This window comes from Sciurus carolinensis, chromosome 12, assembly GCF_902686445.1.
Source record: "Sciurus carolinensis chromosome 12, mSciCar1.2, whole genome shotgun sequence".
Lineage (NCBI taxonomy): Eukaryota > Metazoa > Chordata > Mammalia > Rodentia > Sciuridae > Sciurus > Sciurus carolinensis.
Window position 1 is genome coordinate 7,886,751 of NC_062224.1, and position 16,935 is coordinate 7,903,685.

The 16,935-nt window shown below is 46.7% G+C and overlaps 1 protein-coding gene across 2 annotated transcripts in view; it reads right to left on the reverse strand.

The window, feature by feature from the left end:
* Adarb2 (adenosine deaminase RNA specific B2 (inactive)) overlaps nucleotides 1–16,935 on the reverse strand; it is a 481,547-nt gene that overhangs the window by 43,681 nt on the left and 420,931 nt on the right. For both annotated transcript variants that reach the window (XM_047521791.1, XM_047521790.1), the window contains one exon: nucleotides 2,038–2,206. In XM_047521791.1, the coding sequence (XP_047377747.1) occupies nucleotides 2,038–2,206 (169 nt within the window). The remainder of the gene's footprint in view (nucleotides 1–2,037; nucleotides 2,207–16,935) is intronic.

The window sequence follows — 16,935 nt, forward strand, 5'->3', positions numbered from 1 at the left end:
ATGTGTCTGAGGGAGAGGTGCCAGCCCAGGTGACAGTCTGGCTTTTTCTGATGGCTGGAGAAGACTGCCGTGAGAACAATGAAAATTCCAACCTCAGGGCACATTTCTCAGGGTCTCAGGGGTCTCTTTGTTGGATGCCCGTATTAAAATGCCCTTGGAGGTGGAGCCACAGGACAGGTAACATCTCAACACAAATGGTAAGAATCTACATTGTGTATAACCATAGAAACGAAATGATGCACCCCATTTGTGAATCAAAATGCAGTCTGTAAAAAATAAAAAAAAATGAATAACCCCCCCAAACCCCCAAACCCATCCTGGGTTACTTTAGTCCCGTTGCCTGAGGACAAGGTCTAGAGAATGGAACGCACTGGGGAGGTGGAGGGGGAACTGAGGCCTGGAGGAGGATGTCCTCACCCAGGAGGACAAGGGCTGGGAGGTACTGTGTGCCAACATGGGACTGGCCACCTTGTCCTACGTGAGAGCTGTTTGCCTGGGACTTGTCCAGTGGAAATGGAGCCTGTCCTGGGAATCACGGCTGGGATGGGAGATGAAACAGCGGCCCTCTGTGAGCCCAGGGTTTGAGAGACGGCTTGGCCGCTCTTACAGAAACCCGGACTCGGTGAGCAATTCCTCTGGCTGAGAAATTTTAAAAACAAGACTGAGAAGGAGGAGGTGGTGCTCCTCCCGCCGGAAATACTGCACGGCGGGCGCCATGCACAGTGGATACCATCTCGGCAAGGTGGAGCGGGAGCTCAGCTTCAACCCGCCACCTTTCCAGGCCTGAAGTTTACGGGGCAGCAGGCACACTGGTCCAAGTCACCTCACACTGCCGTGGAACACAGTCAATGAGGTAACGGGTTTCAGAGAGCACAGTAGCTCCTGTCTCCCAAGAGGCAGTGAATTCACCCTTCCCCTGTGTCTTCTTTCCTTCCTTCCTTCCTTCCTCCCTCCCTCCCTCCCTCCCTCCCTCCCTCCCTCCCTCCCTCCCTCCCTTCCTCCCTTCCTTCCTTCCTTCCTTCCTTCCTTCCTTCCTTCTCCCTCCCTCCCTCCCTTCCTTCTCCCTCCCTCCTTCCCTTCCCTTCCCTTTCCTTCCTTCCTTCCTTCCTTCCTTCCTTCCTTCCTTCCTTCCTTCCTTCCTTCCTTCCTTCCTCCCCCTCCCTCCCTCCCTCCCTTCCCTCTCCCTCCCTCCCTTCCCTCTCCCTCCCTCCCTCCCTCTCTTCCTCCCTCCCTCCCCCCTCCCTTCCTCCCTCCCTCCCTCCCTCCCTCCTTCCCTTCCCTCCCTCCCTCCCTCCCTTCCTTCCTCCCTCCCTCCCTCCCTCCCTCCCTCCCTCCCTCCCTTTCTTCCTTTCTTCCTTCCTTCCTTCCCTCCTTCCTTGCAGTAAAGCTCATCTGGACTTAATAACTGAAAGTTGGTGGTGGACAGAGTATTGCCTTCATTTAAAAGCAGTCAAGGCACATTTGGGACGGCTGTTTCTTTGGGGGACTCCCCTGTGCTCCTCTGGCTGCCCTAAAGCTGGAGCCTCCCTTCACACCATTGGCATTAGAGACTGAGCACCTCCCTGGGGAAGTACCTTGACTGAAAGTGGCCTGCGTGTGAGATCAAGCCACGGCCGTGCCTGTGGCTTCCGTGACTCCAGTGGCATCTGAGTCTCATGAAGGAAGCTGGGCTTTGGGGACACCGTGGTGAGCCCTGGCTTGTTTTAAAAGAAAGAAACGAGCTGTGCCAGGGCGTGTGCCCGAGTGTGTCCGTGTGGGGCAGCCGTGTGGAGGTACGTGGGTATGCAACGTGTAGGCTAAAGGGGTTTCCTGGAGAGAGACACGGAGTCACGAGGAGGTGACCTGGGGTTTCAGCGTCTTGCTGGTGCTCGGCGGTGGAGCACCCTGAGCAGGAATCAGCCAGGATGAAGGGAGCACGTGTTCTGAGCTGCTGCGCGTCCCCTTCTGTTCCTGGGCTTCCCACCAGCACAGGTGTGCCCACACCCCCGTGGAAGAGCCATCAGCCCCGGGAGCCCTGCAGCCAGGGCCGGGCCGTACCTCAGGTGCAGCTCCAGCTGAGCGTAGAGGAAGTGGAGGAACGCCCTCCGGGCCACGATCTCCGCGTGGCAGTCGTTGACCACCAGCCCCTGGTCGCTGATGTGCTCGCCGCTGATGCACTTGGTGCCCGAGGAGAGGACGATGACCTGTGCCTGCCTGGTGTCCAAGCCTGGGGGACACAGAGAGTGGTCAGAACAGCTTGGACTTCACGGGGCGTGGGGAGACTTTGCCCACTGTCCCAGAAGCAGCAGCCTCGACCTTTTAGGCTGACCATGTAGGGAAAGTTCGATACGTCGTGGGGGTTTGTGTGAGTGACAGAAGGTGCCTCCTGCAGGATCTTAACTCATCATGTGACGCTTTCATGCCGCACCCCCAGAAAGCAGCTGGGCTCACAGTTCTCCTCTGAGCTCTCCGCTGACTTCTCAAGCCAAGACCAGCATGGTCACCCTGGAGTTTTGTCCAAATGACAGCCATTGAGCTGCTGATTGTTTATCTGATGGGAAATGGGGAGCTTGGAGTTCCCCCACTTTAGTGAGGAAGAGTCTTGGGGAAAGATAGGCATGACAGAGGTAGGATGGTGAGCTGCCACAAAAGAAGTGACCCGGTGACAGCTCAGTATGGAGTAGGAGGGAGCTGGGCAGCTGCTGAGACTCTCAGGAGAGCAAAGTGCCTGCAGCCAGGCATGCCAATCACCTGCTCTACCCCAGAAATTCTGCCACCTGTCCCTGTCCTCCCTGTCACCAATTGCATCTTCACCAAAAGGTCTGCTAATGGGCATGTGCTGTGCTGTGGGTGACGGCAAAGGAAGGGTCCCTAAGCCTGGGCCCCACTCTGCAGACCCTCCATATTTGCCATGCCCAGGGCGTAGGGGGGACAAGGTGCAAGCCTGAGGCCAGCATGCCTGTGTTCCTCCTTCCTGGGAGTGACTGTCCCTCAGAATGCAGGAGCCAGGTGAGCAGCTGAGCCAGGTCCCCCGTCCACTCCAAACATGCCCATCCACTTGGTTGTCAGGGCACAGTCCTGTGTTCTGTGGAGGGAGACACCTGCCTTTCCCATTCTCTCACCTTAACGGGGTTTGCCCTGCAGTTCCAGCCAATTTCCAACACTGCAGGAGTCAAGGCCCAGTGGTTTGCAACGGTAGGGGTGTGTGGTGTTACTGGAAGCAGCCTGTGGCTCAAGAACCCTGGTAGAAAGCAGAACCCTGCTGAGGAGCCACTGCACAGGCCAGCGGGGCCTGAAGGCCTCTGAAGTCCCCTCCAGAGCCACATCTCCAGGCTGGTGCCTGGGCAGTGGAGGGTATCTGGTAGGTGCAGCCCCTGTGTATCTCTGTCCAGGCCCAGGCAGTTCAGCAGGGCAGTAGATGGGGGCTTGCAGGTGCCACAACAGCCACGCACCCAGGTCACCCTTGTGGCAGCTGCCTGGGCAGAAAATTTGTGTTGTGCTCCTGGCAGTTGCCCAGGGTCCAGGCTTGGCCCTGGCCTCACAGTTTAGGGACAACATATCTATATGACGTCTGTGCTTCCTGGAACTTACACCTGCAGATGATGTGCAACTCAACAACATCATGAGAGTGAGGGAAGTTCCTGCTTCAGAACCACGTGGCTCCCGCTTACTTGCCCCGAGGAGCCGTGGACAGCTGGCAGGCGGTGGGCAGCAGGCAGCCAGGCCTCCCCTCATCCACGCTACCCATTTCTGAGAGGCCACAGTCTCTTACCCCTCACTGGGGTGCACAGAGGGGCAGAGCCAGCCTCCCGCAGCCCCAAACCGTTTCCTTCCTCCCTGGTCTTTTCCAGGGACCACCCAGCAGCCGGTCCTCAGAGCTCAGGAAACCTTGAACACCAGCTGTTTTCAGGATTTGGTTTCTAGAACTGTGAAACAGCTTCTGCTTGCTTCTGGCCATATGTAACTCATGGAAAGAATTCAGACACCTCTCTGAGGACAGCCAGGGACAAACTCACAAGGTGTCTCAGGTTGTTATTACTATTATTTAAATGCTATCTATCAGCCGTAAGAGCAGAGAGTTTTGAGGTCACACTTACCAAGGGGGCAATTTTCTTCATTTCCCTGAATCCCAGCATTAGTGCTGCCTAGACGCCCCCCCCCCGCCCCAGGGTCCTCTGCATTTTCACCTTTTCCCTTGACAGGATCAACTTGCAGGACAGGAGCAGATCAACTGTTGATACTAACATGAAAAGGCATAGGATCCTTCCTGATTTCCTTTTCACAGGGTGATGCTCATTTTAAATCATAGACAAAGAAACCTTGCTGACAAGATGGTTCTCTGCATTGACTGAAATCTGAAAAAACCATTAAAAACAACTTCCAAACTTAGTGTTCTTTAAACTATGAGATTGATTACCTCTGCTCAAGATCCTAGAAAAACTGCAAGTCAAAGTTGATTCTTTCTCCTACTCCTCTAATCAATCCATGTGTAAATATATATTTTCTCTTCACTTAGGGTAAATTCCTTGCAGGTAGGAGCTGAAATTCCCACAGAATATTTTAAGAAGGAGCTCCCCAGGAGTCTGGGCAATTATATAGATTGCCTGGCACAAACCGGTCAATGTTACTGACTCAAATCAAATCCTATTTTCTAGACACTACAATTGCAGGTCCAGGGGATGGTGTTGGGGCACCCATTTGTCCTACCATACAGTGAGCAAACTGCTGTGCACTGGGTTCTGGATTCTATGCTGCAAGTGGTCAGTACAGAGTGGTAATTTAGCAGCTGATCATACCCTACTCTGTGGAATTCTCTGGTAAATGTGAACCATTGAGGGCATGCCAGAGCAGACCTTCCATTTTTAATAAGAATTACTTCCTCCAATGCGAACAGTGCTGAGCACATCATAAGTCCTTTATATGTTCTGGTTCCTCTGACTTGAAAAGTTCTCCCTGGAGAACTTAATTCTAACCTTCAAATGATATCTGCCCCCTCCTGCCCACACATAGTTTGGATATTTCTTTGTAAGAGATGAAGAGAACAGAGAGGAAGAAAATGGACGAAGACCAGAGGGGAAAACGAAGAAGGGAGGAAGAGGGGATGCAGCAAACATCTACTCCCTTGGTTGAGGTCAATGTAGGGTTGGCCCACCATATGCATTCAGTGAGCCTCCATGGTGGCTGGTGGAGTAGCATTCTCTTCTGATTCTGGAGAGCCCTGGCAGCTGGGCTAACTGCCTGTCCAGTGTCCTTCCTCACTTAGTGAGGCTGCCCTGCACAGCCACCTCCTCCCATCAACTGCATTGCTCTCCTTCTGACTTCTCTTGGCAATCTCCATTTCCAAAGAGGACTCAGGAGTTGGGCTGGGCATCCTTGCACTGTATCCCTCATGGTGGTGAATTTTGCTTCCTGGTGAGCTCATGAAGCTACTGGACCTGTTAGTCACAGCTACATTGCTTCGATAAAAGCAAAAATAGAGGACAACGAAACTCCTGTGCTTTCTTCTCCTGGAAAAGTTTAAAAGCAGCTGCAATATGGCTGCTGCCCACTCCCTAGGTTCTGGCCCCTTGTAGCTCAGCCATTCACTGGGTGGGCTACCTCCGGGCTTGGGAGCCAGAGGTGGCACTGACAATGGTTTGTCAGCAGGACCTGAGGCTTCTGAGAGGGGGACCAGCCAGCTGCTCACTCAGGGTGTCTTGGAGCTATTTTCCACATAGAACATTTAAGAGTGTCACATGTCACATGGACAGTTCCAAAACAGTTAATGAAGAGCCACCTTGATGGAGCTATTGTTTTGCAGACTCCAGCTTCATTAAAGCAGGTGCTCCAAGCAGTGGGAAATAGCATCTCTAATCACTGCTTCCTGTGTTTCGGTGTTCTGATGGGGGGTCATGCGTAGTCTAACTTAGAAGTAGATAGCTCTTTGAGAGCAGTACTGTTGCTCTTGGGGTCCTGGCCTGGTTCTCCTCTTTTGATTCCATGGAGATTATAGCTGTAGAAAAAAGAAACTGCTTTCCTTTCACCCCTCATTAATTCTCAACCCTGCTTGACTCCGGGCTCTGTCATATTCAGTACAATTATGTGGCTCAAGAAATGCATTATTTGCTTATTCACTTTTCATTAACCCCACCTCCTGTGTGCCGGCGCCATGCTAACTAACACGGGAGAGACCAGATTTTTAAGACACGGCCCTATCCTTTGGCATCTATTTAGGGAGATGACCCAGAGACAGAAATGTGTACAAAATAAGATACAGTGTGATGAATACATCACTCAAGTGCTACACACAGAAAGTCACTAGCATTGGCACAGAGGCAGACAGAAAGAGGACACACAGAAATTTGTATTTAGATAGCGTTTTGGAAATTTGGCGTGTGTTCATGTGGTGTGGGAAGAGGCATCTGAGGTAGACTGAAGACAATGGCCAAAGTTGTGGGTGGAAAAGGCACAGGTGCATTTTGGGGGGACAGTGAATTCTATTTTGGCACCAGTGGGAGATTGGTATAGGGCAGTGGTGGTGGTCCGGCTTCAAGGGCAGGTGGAAGTTGATTATCGAGGGTCGTGAATGCCACCCTGAAGATGTTACGTCTTATGTGATGGGGGGTGAGTTGTTAAAGGATACTTTGAGCAGGACGGTGACATTGTTGTCAGTGAGTGGATGTGGCGTAGAGGGAGTGGATGAGTGGAGAGAGACGATATGGGAGCAGACGGGAGGCTGTTGCAATGGTGTAGAGTGTGGGCATCGTACTATGAGGACTCAGAAATCCAGGCCAGAATGGGCAGGGTGGGGGACTCAGAGAAACCTAGGAGGAATGAGTAGATAGGCTTGGGAAAGTAATTAAAATGAGGGAGAGAGAGAGAGAGAAAGAGAGAGAGGGAGGAAGGAAGAGAAGGAGGAGGAGGAGGAGGAGGAGGAGGAGGAGAAGAAGAAGAAGAAGAAGAAGAAGAAGAAGAAGAAGAAGAAGAAGAAGAAGAAGAAGAAGAAGAAGAAGAAGTCGTCAGAGCAAATGCTTAAGAACTACATGTTAAAAATGAAAACTTTAAACATTTTTATGAAGAACAGCCAAATTCAATGCCGACAGTCTTAATTTGGGTGTGAGGAAAAGATAGACATAGGCCATTATTGCTCCTCTCAAAGCCCGTGGAGGGTGACTTGATGGCACAATCAATTTTATGAGTTGGAAAATAGAGCTTGGCAGCAAAGGAAAAATATAAGCAAAAAACGTATTAGGAACAAAGTCTTTATTAACTAGCATTTAAGTTGATGATTTTTCTTTCACTCTCCTGTCCTACGATTCTAGGGTGAAAATATGGAATTGTCACATAGGAACGCGGGCACAGATGTTATAAAGTGCTGCCATCCTTGCTCAATCCTCAGAGAAAGATCATTCCTCCTGTATTGAGATTATGACTTTTCTGGTCTTGCAAATGTTAATCTCCACGTGTGACATGGTGGTGTTTGGGGAAGAAGCATCCTGTTACTGCACAGAAATTTAAGATGTTCTCCTTTCGGCACTTTGGTTTCCTACGTGTAGACCCTTGATGCCTGGGGAATGGGGACGGAATGGTCATTGCAAGGGGACCTCAAAGCTGCCCCCGCCATGCGCATAGATGCTGTAAGTTATGCTTTGTATAGTGGGTCTTAGGTCAGGCTACCTAGAAGCCGAGGCTGAGTCTGGGGATCTCGGACATTGATTTATTGAGAGAGTCAGGAAAAGAGGACAGGGTGGAAGAAGAAGCTGGGCAAGAAGGAGGTTTTGAGGAAATTGAGGTGGAGGCTGACCTCACAGAGAACTTGAAATGCTAAGGACACCACAGAGTCGTCCTGCCTCCAGGCAAGGTGGCTGGGAGTTTTACACTCCATCCGTCAGCTGCGTGGCGTTTCTGGATGTGCTGCCTTCTGTAGTCCAAGGGCGTTTCTCAGAAGGCTACAGCCATGAGCTGCTCCCAGCTGGCACTTGGGCAGCTGGCAAGTGGGCAGGAGGCAGGAAGGGGCCTGGGGTGGTACCAACAGCATTACTCCAGTGTGCTAACGTCCGACAGATGACACTGTTCTAGAAAAATGCAAATTTGTCCAGAAGCATCCCTCAAAATACAGTAATTACTGGCTGTCTCTTTTCTCATGAAATGGCCTAAAACTAATATGAGAGTAAAGTAAATATCCTGCAGAACAGCATGAGAAATGATCATAGGAAATAAGCATACTGATTTCTAGAAGATGTATAGAAAGAGTGATGAGAGGTCCTTTCCCATCAAAGCACCAATCCTGGCTAGTTTTGTAGCTTTGACTGAGCCTTTAAGTAGCAGATGGTTTCAAGGCTATTCACAGTTTTCTGGAGCCTATCAAATGAAGGAAGACCTCAGACCATGGCCATCGAATGCCCACATCGTAGACAATGTCCACCGAGACAACAGGAGGAAGGGAATAACAGAAGGCACTCAGTGAGGAATATACAAAATTCTAAATAAAATTCTGTCCATCAAACAGCAGAGGAAAACAACTGCACAATGCAGGCTTATTCCAGAAATGTGAAAATGGATTACATAAAAAAGGAAAATACAAAAATATGACTGTAATCACAGACACTGAAAAGGCATCTGATAAAATGCAGCCATGACTTTAGATAAAAACTCAATAAAGTAGAATAAAGGGATTTTTTTTCCAACATGATTTTACACACACACACACACACACACACACACACACACACACACACGGCATCGAACTTGATGGGAAGCCCTGGAGGGATTTCTTCTACACCCAGGAAAATGTCAGGAACGTCACTGGAACTCCGTTGTGCATCTGCCAAAGCTATTAACCAACATAACAAGGAAAAGGAATGAGAAAATTAGACGTATAGTAATGGGAAAGCAGCAGGTAACGTCAGCACCATCTGAACACGCGCTGATCATAGAGGTGGAAACCTCGGGGGAGCCCAGTTGAAATACTGTTAGAGAGTTCAATAAGGCGGTTGAGAACAAAGTTAATATACAGAAATCAATAGTTTTCATATGTACACACAAGAACCGGAGAGGAACTATAAAGGAAAAACAACCCCATTTACAACAGCTACAAACAAAGTAATAGGAATAAGTTTAACAAGCCATGAGCAAGAACGATGACGAATAAAACTTTAAGTCCCTGGAAGGAAGCCAACCCTGTTTGACATGCTGCATTCCCAGGCAGGAAGCTCTGACGCCATGAATTCTCTCCAAATTGACTTATAAGATGGATGTGATTTCAATAGAAAGAGCGATAGCTGTTTTGGACCAAGTCACCTGGTTCAAAAGTGTAGTTTTGTTTTGTTGCTTAATTTTGAACCAGGAAAGCTGATTCTAAAATGACACTCAGAGAATTCTGGGGAGAACAAGGACCAACGCTGGGCGACAAACCCAGGGGATACCAGGCAGTCCACAAGGGCTCAGTGGAACCCATGTGTGATGTGGACAAGGGCAACAGAAGAGTCCAGAAATCAGCCCCCACACAAGGAGGAATCCAGTACGGGACAAAGGTCGTGACCTCTCAAATCACCAGAGCAGAGAGAGACCATTTGATTCATCCATCTTGTAACCAGAGTCATCTGAAAAGTGAAATCTAATCTTTATCTTACACCACCACCAGGGTGAATGCCAAGGAGAGCAAGATATAGATGTTTAAAAGGGGAAGAACTGATGCATGAATGTTTGTAGCAAATTTCCTCCTACTCTCCCAAACTCGGAAGCAACCAAGATGTCCTTCTGGTAAGCGAATGGAAAAATTAACCGTGGTCCATGGAGACAGTGGAGTACTCTGCAGCACTAAAGAGAAATGCACTGTCAAGCCATGACAAGATGTGGGGAAAACTTGAATGCACAATGTTAAGTGAAAGAAGCCAATACGAAAAGACTAGGCACGGTGTATTTCTGACAGTGAGGCATTTTAGGAAGGGCGAGACCATGGAGACTGTGAAAAGATCAACAGCTGCTGGGGACTGTTGGAGCGAGGTATGAATAGGCCAAAACAGAGACTTTGGGGTAGCAAAACTATAATAGCAGTGCAAACCCATAGAATGTACAACACCAAAAGCGAGCCCTAATGTAAATTATGGACTTTGATTAAAAAAAAGAGATGTATATCTACTAGAAGAAAATGAGGCATGATCTCTTCTTAACTTTGATGAGAAAAAGGACTTTCTAATCATAACTTAAAATTCCAAAGAAGAAAAATTGTTAAGTGCAAGTGAAAAAATATTTTTGCCCAGGAAAAATATCTTAAAGGCAGTAAAAAGGCAGTGAAGAAAACTAGGAAAAATTGCCGTTTGTATCATAGACAAAGCACTATAACTCTAATATATGAAGGATTTTTAGAAATAAAAAAATCCCAATAGAATGATCGGAGAAGGCTAACTGAATAGTTCAGAAAAAGAAAAGAGGTGGTTCTTAAATATGCAGAAAAACTTCAACTTTGTTGATAAAAACAATTAAAATGTAGAGAGACAATTCTTATCTATCAAATTGGTAAATATTCAAGTGTTTATTAATGTACAATTGGAAAGACAATGAAAAAACTTTTACTCTTGTAAGTGGTGAAGAGGAAGATATGTTGATAGAATACATTTGAAGGACAATTTAGCAATATCAATCAGACTTGTAAATGCACATGTCATTTGACTGAGCAATTCCACTTCTGGAAATTCATTTTATCCATCTATCTGCATGTGCATGAAAATGATTTATGCATACATGTACTTACTATAGAAATGTTTGTGAATAGCAAAATAACATAATCTAAGTGTTCATCAGTAGGGGATTCATTGAAGTATAGCATCTGTATATTGGAATCCTGTAGAACCATTATGAGACAGAGTTGAGAAATTCTCTATAGATATAGGAAAAATTCTTAAGATATATTGTTAAGTGAAAAAAATCCAGAAGCAGAAAATGTGTTTAATATCCTGTCTTTTGTATTGAAAAAAGGAAGACAAGGACATACGTGCATTCCCTCCTATACATGCACATGTATAAAGAAACTGGAAGGGTGTCTGTGAGAGTCTGGGATTTTATCCTGTGGCCCTACTAGTGTTAGCCTGCTCTGTCTTGTGGGTGCTGGCAGAAGACACAAGACTCCGGGGTCAGAGACAAAGGATGCGATGCAGTTCTGTAGGCAGCACGAGGAGCATCATGGTGGATTAGCCACCCCTCTTTTGCCTGGTTCTCAGAGGATGTTGCACATACAGCTCAGGAACAATGAGCTTTGCCGTTCATAGCCTCCTAGCAGGGGCAGGCAAGCGCTCCTGCTTCTTCGTCCTAGACGGAATAGTGCCTCATCCTTCGAAGTTGCTTGCTGCAAAAGTAGCCCTAACGAATGTTCCAGGAAAGAGCATTCAGGGCTTTAATTCTTGTCATATCCACAGGAAAGTGTGGTGATGCTCAGGCTGGTGGCCAATGGCCTCTTCCAACAATATCTAAGGAAATAACGGCAAATGGAAGTGTGGTCATGATTGGGGGGAGATGGGTCATGAGGGGAAGAGGTGGCTTAGGAGATGGGTGAGGGAAAGCTTTACCGTGTGCTTTTTTGATACAACACATTAAATTACAATAAAATAACAATTCAATGACATCAGTAGTAAATCTTCCTATTCAGAGGATTGGCGCTTACAACCATGGCAACTGATATGTGCTCCAAAGATATGACTATAAATAAGCCTTGAGAATAAATAGGTGAACAGCATATGACCAGACAGATGAGTCCCACTGTGTGACTGGTAATGCCCTTCCCGGATAAAAGAGGGTTTGTCAGAGGACAACTTCTAGCAGCGTGAGTCCCCGATCTACAGCAAAGTTCGCTTTGTCTCCAGATGCCTTACTTTTGAAACACCTCACGAGGCCTTTGTGTGACATACTAGAACCAGTGAGATCTTAAGTCTGCTGAGAGACTAGGTTTATAGAGCGAAAATGAGTCTGTGACAGATACTGTCAAACATCCTTACGATGTATGTAAGTAGTTTAAATGAGGGAACACAAGGTAAGGCACCCCAACATTGCTTCATTTGGGCTCATGAAGGAAAAGTTTGGCAACCTTCCCCCTGGGTGGGTCTAGCTGTGCCAGTCATTTCTGAGATGGGGATAAACACAATTGTTGTTTTGAAACTAACCCAATTGGTGAATGGGTAAAGGAACTGAACAGGCACTTCACAGAAGAAGAAGTATGAATGATCAACAAATATATTAAAAAATTTCAACATCTCTAGCAAGTAGAGAAATGCAAATTAAAACTACACTGAAATTTCATCTCACTCCAGACAGTATGGCAATTATCAAGAATGTAAGCAACAATAAGTGCTGACAAGGATTTGGGGGAAAAGGCACACTCATACATTGCTGGTGGGACTGCAAATTGGTGCAACCACTCTGGAAAGCAGTATGCAGATTCCTCAGAAAACTTGGAATTGAACCAACATTTGACCAAGTGATCCCACTCTTCAACGTATGCCCAGAAGACTTAAAATCAGCATACTATAGTGACATGGCCACACCAATGTTTATAGCAGCTCAAGTCACAATAGCTAAGCTACGGAATCAGTCTAGGTGCCCTTCAACAGATGAATGGACAAAGAAAAGGTGGTACATATACACAATGGAATATTACTCAGCCTTAAAGAAGAATGAAATTATGGCATTTGCAGGTAAATGGATGGAATTGGAGAATATCATGCTAAGGGAAATAAGCCAATCCCCCAAAAACCAAAGGCCGAATGTGCTCTCTGATATGTGGATGCTGGCTCACAATAGACAGGGGTTGGGTGGGTTGGGGTGGAGGTTCACGGGATTGGACAGGGTGGAGTGGGGGGAAGAGATGGAGGATGGGAATGGGAAAGACAGCAGAGTGGACACTACTTTCCTATGTTCATATATGAGTACATGACCAGTGTAACTCCACATCATGCACAACCACAAAAATGGGAAGTTATGCTCCATGTATGTATGATATGAGTACACGTATAACTGAAAAGAAAAATAATAAAAAATGGCCGTTTGGAGCACTTCCTATTTTGTGAGTGCATTTTGAGATGGCTGCCATGACTGTCCCCATTTTCAAGGTGAGAGAGCTGAAGTGCGGGGTGCTGAGTGACTTATCAAAGCTGATAACAGGGGTGTAGGGAGGGGCAGGCACTCCTGCTGCTGTCAGTCAGGCTATCTGTGGATCCGGTTCAGAGGGAGTTAGGACGGTATGCTGAGCCAGCAGTGTGCGCTGGGTGTAGTTAGAAAACAACCAACACAAACTTGATTTGTTTTTTCTTGCTGATCATTCACATTTATTTTGCTTTTCTCCCCTGGTCAGCTAATATTGGTTCTTATGTTTATTTTTTTCATAGTACAAATGATGTCTAGTTTTATTGAATAGTTTTTACAAGTTAGGCACTGTGATAACGTTTTATACTTGCTACCTTTAACGACTAATTATTTTTATTGTGGTAACAACACTTAAAATGAGATCTACCCATGCAACAAATTGTTAGGTGCTCAGTAAGTAAGGTCAACCATAGCACCATGTTGTAACAGCGGATCTCACGGCACCACTGAAACTTGATGCTCCTTGACCAGCAGCTCCCATTTTCCCTCCCCTCAGTTCTTGGCGACCACCATTCTACTCTCTGTTTCTATGCACTTGACTATTTTAGATTCCATATACAAGTGGAATCCTGACCCAGCTTAATTCACTGAGCATAATGTGCTCAGAGTTCATCTATGTTGCCAAATATGGCAGAACTTCCTTCTTTTTTAAGGCTGAATAATATTCCATCAAATGTCTGAATGCCATTTCTTTATTCCTTCCTCTGTTTATTTAGGTTGCTTCTGCATCTTGGCTGCTGTGACTAATACTGCAGTGGCCATGGAGACTCTTTTCTTAGGCGGCCAAGTTCCCTTGACATTGGCTGACCTCATGAGTGAAAGTGACTATTTCCATGCAGTGGTCAAACACTTTGGACATTACTTAAGGTGAAACCTTCCCATCCTTCTGTTGTTTCCTCTGCCCTATTTCCAAGGGTCTGCATCCTTAGGGAGAAATGTGGGGAGGAAGGAGACGAAACAGGCTCTTTTAGTTTGTTTTGTGCTCCTGTGACAGGTGGCCTAGAGTGGGTAATTTGTAACAAACATAAATTTATTGTCTCACATTTGTGGAGGCTGGAAAGTTCGGGATTGAGGGACAGACGTTTGTGGAGGGACTCTTTGCTGCAGCATAACATGGCAGAAGGGCAAGAGAGAGTGCCGGAAGGGTGAACCCACTACTGTGACAACCCCCCCCGCCCCGGCCACAAGAACAGCCTGAGTCCACTCACAAAGAGCCCCTAGAGACGTAAGCATCCCTGACAGCGCCCACCTCCCAATATTGTCACGGGGGCAACTCAATCTCAACGTGAGTTGTGGAGAGGACAAACGTTCACACCACGGCACAGCACAGAGTTCTTGAATGCTTTGGCTTGACAGACACTGGACCTTTGTTGGGACTAACAGGTGTTTCAAGCTGGCTTCTTCTCTTACAGGCACTTTCATTGCTGTTAGATCTTCCCTTCCCCCCCTGCCCTTCTCTGGGGATTTATACCTGTGGTTGGCTTTGATGCAGGTGAATGCATCTCTCTGGCCGGTCACTTGCATTGACATTTTTAGTTCCAGAACTGGTCAGCCCAGTCCTCTGATGATACCATTCCACCTCCTTCCTCTTTCCCACCGGGGAAACACTTTTGGGGAAAGATGACCAGGCTGGCAGCTGTCAATCTGGCTGACATCTGAAGCACAAGACTTCCAAGATGGTGGGTGCTATTGTTTGAATATTTGTGTCCCTCCAAAATTCATATTGAAACAGCATCCCCCTAAACAAGAGGAATCCAAAGGTGTGACCTTTGGAAAACGATTGGGTCAGGAGGGTTCCATCCTTCTGGATGGATCTGTGCTGGCTTGAAGAGGTTGGAGGGACCTAGCCAGGTCCTTTTTGCTCTTCCATCCTTTGCTATGTGAAGACATGGTGTGCTGCCCCTCTGGAGGACAAAGCATTGAGCACTTCTTGGAAGCAGAAACTAGGACCTCAGCAGACACTGAACTGGCTACAACTGTGAGAAATAACTTTATGTTGTTGACAGAGTATCCAGTCTCAGGTTTGTTATTATAGCAACCCAAGTGGACTAAGCTGATTACCATCCTCTTAGCACACTACGGCCCCACCCAGCTCTAGGAAGAATGTTCTTCTACTTATTTAATGGGAACCAAGTAATTCTTAACCTGTTTCAATTCTTTGAATAGTAGTTTCATTGGCTATATCTGATTTTGAAGGGAAGCATTACTAAATTTCTAAGAATAAAACTAAAGGTAAGGGCTGGGGATGTAGCTCAGTTGGCAAAGTACTTGCCTCACAAGCACAAGGCCCTGGGTTCAAATCCCCAGCACCACAAACAAACAAACAAATAAACAAAAAAACCTGAAGGTAAAATGTATCAATCTGCATCCAAGAAATAAATCTCAAAATTATAGAAATCAGAGGCATAAAGGGATGATTTTTATCGTACCCGTGGATTGCCCCAAGGGCGTGATGTATATTAATTCTGACTCCCTATTTTCTAGCACCCTGTCCATGGAGTTTAATGACTCAAGTAACAGGGTTTCTACTCATCCTTTGGGGAAGACTCTTCCACAATTTATTAGCGCTTAGCATTGGGAAGCCTTTCCCAATCATCAGCTGAAATGACTGGCTTGTTTCATTCTGTTACTCGGGTTTGATCTGTCAGAGCTCCCAGCTCCTCGTGGTTTGCTGTCTCCGACTATTTGTAGAGAATATCATGACCTGCCTGCACTCCCTCTTCTAGTCATTATTTGATTAACATCTATGTTGTATTTTCAATCTTTTCCTGAAAGCAAATTCTTTTTCTTCCAAAGTTTTTGTTTCCATCCTCTAAATTTCTTCTAATTAGTTCAAAATCAGGTGGAGTTAAAAATGCCTGCCTGGGGCACGTCTACTCTGTTAGGTGCATGACAGGGCCAACGCTGAAGAAAACAGTTTTGCTTTTGCCGGGATATTTTTCTTCTACTAGGGTCTTGATGGATGGTCGCCTCCGGAAATTGGAAGACAGCAGTGTCTCCTGGGCTTTTATTCTCTAAATATTGCAAATACATTGATTTTAGAAGGAAAATAAGTTGTGTGTCAGTGTTTTGTTTGTCTCCTTACAAATGACAACATATCTGTAAAGAATATCAGATAACAAGGTGCTGGCAGGCAGAAACCAACAGGCTCCGGGGCACAGGTATTTCTACAACTTTGCTTTGGACTGCGGTCAAGTAACTTTAACTATGATCAGTTGTCTCATCTGGGAAAAGTTTTGGGGGATTAAAGAAAATCATGTGAAGTTTTAAAAGTTTTAAAGGCCATAATTTCTGGCTGTTAGAATTGCATATATTTCAATTTCCCTGTAATCATATTGATCAATCAGCAACCAGGCCTTTCCTGCCATCTCAGCTAGAATGATAGTCAAAACCACATGTTCTATTATTACTTAACTTGACCACAGACCGTGTGTTCTTTCTATGAGAACAGGAGGGTTTGTTTGGAGCAGCTAAGACAGAGCAGATTTGGAGATACCTGGAAAATACATATGAACAAGACTCTGGGCTGTACGCTGACGAAAAACTCGATGAGAAGTACTCACGGTGTCAGGGCTTGTCTTTACATCTCTTCCCGTCTGTCCATCCATGCACGCAGTCATCCATCCACGCATCCATCTAACACGCATCGAACGCCTTGAGAAAGGAGGCTTCACACTGTGAGCTTCCAAAGTCCCTTCATCAGCACACGCTCACAGGGGAGGAAGGAGGCAGGCGTGGTTGAAGCAACTTACTGTGATCAGAGCTCCGACAGACCTGTGGACACGTTCTGCGAGGGTGGGGGTCAAGACTGGTATGAGGGGGCAGGGAGGGGTGGGACATTTG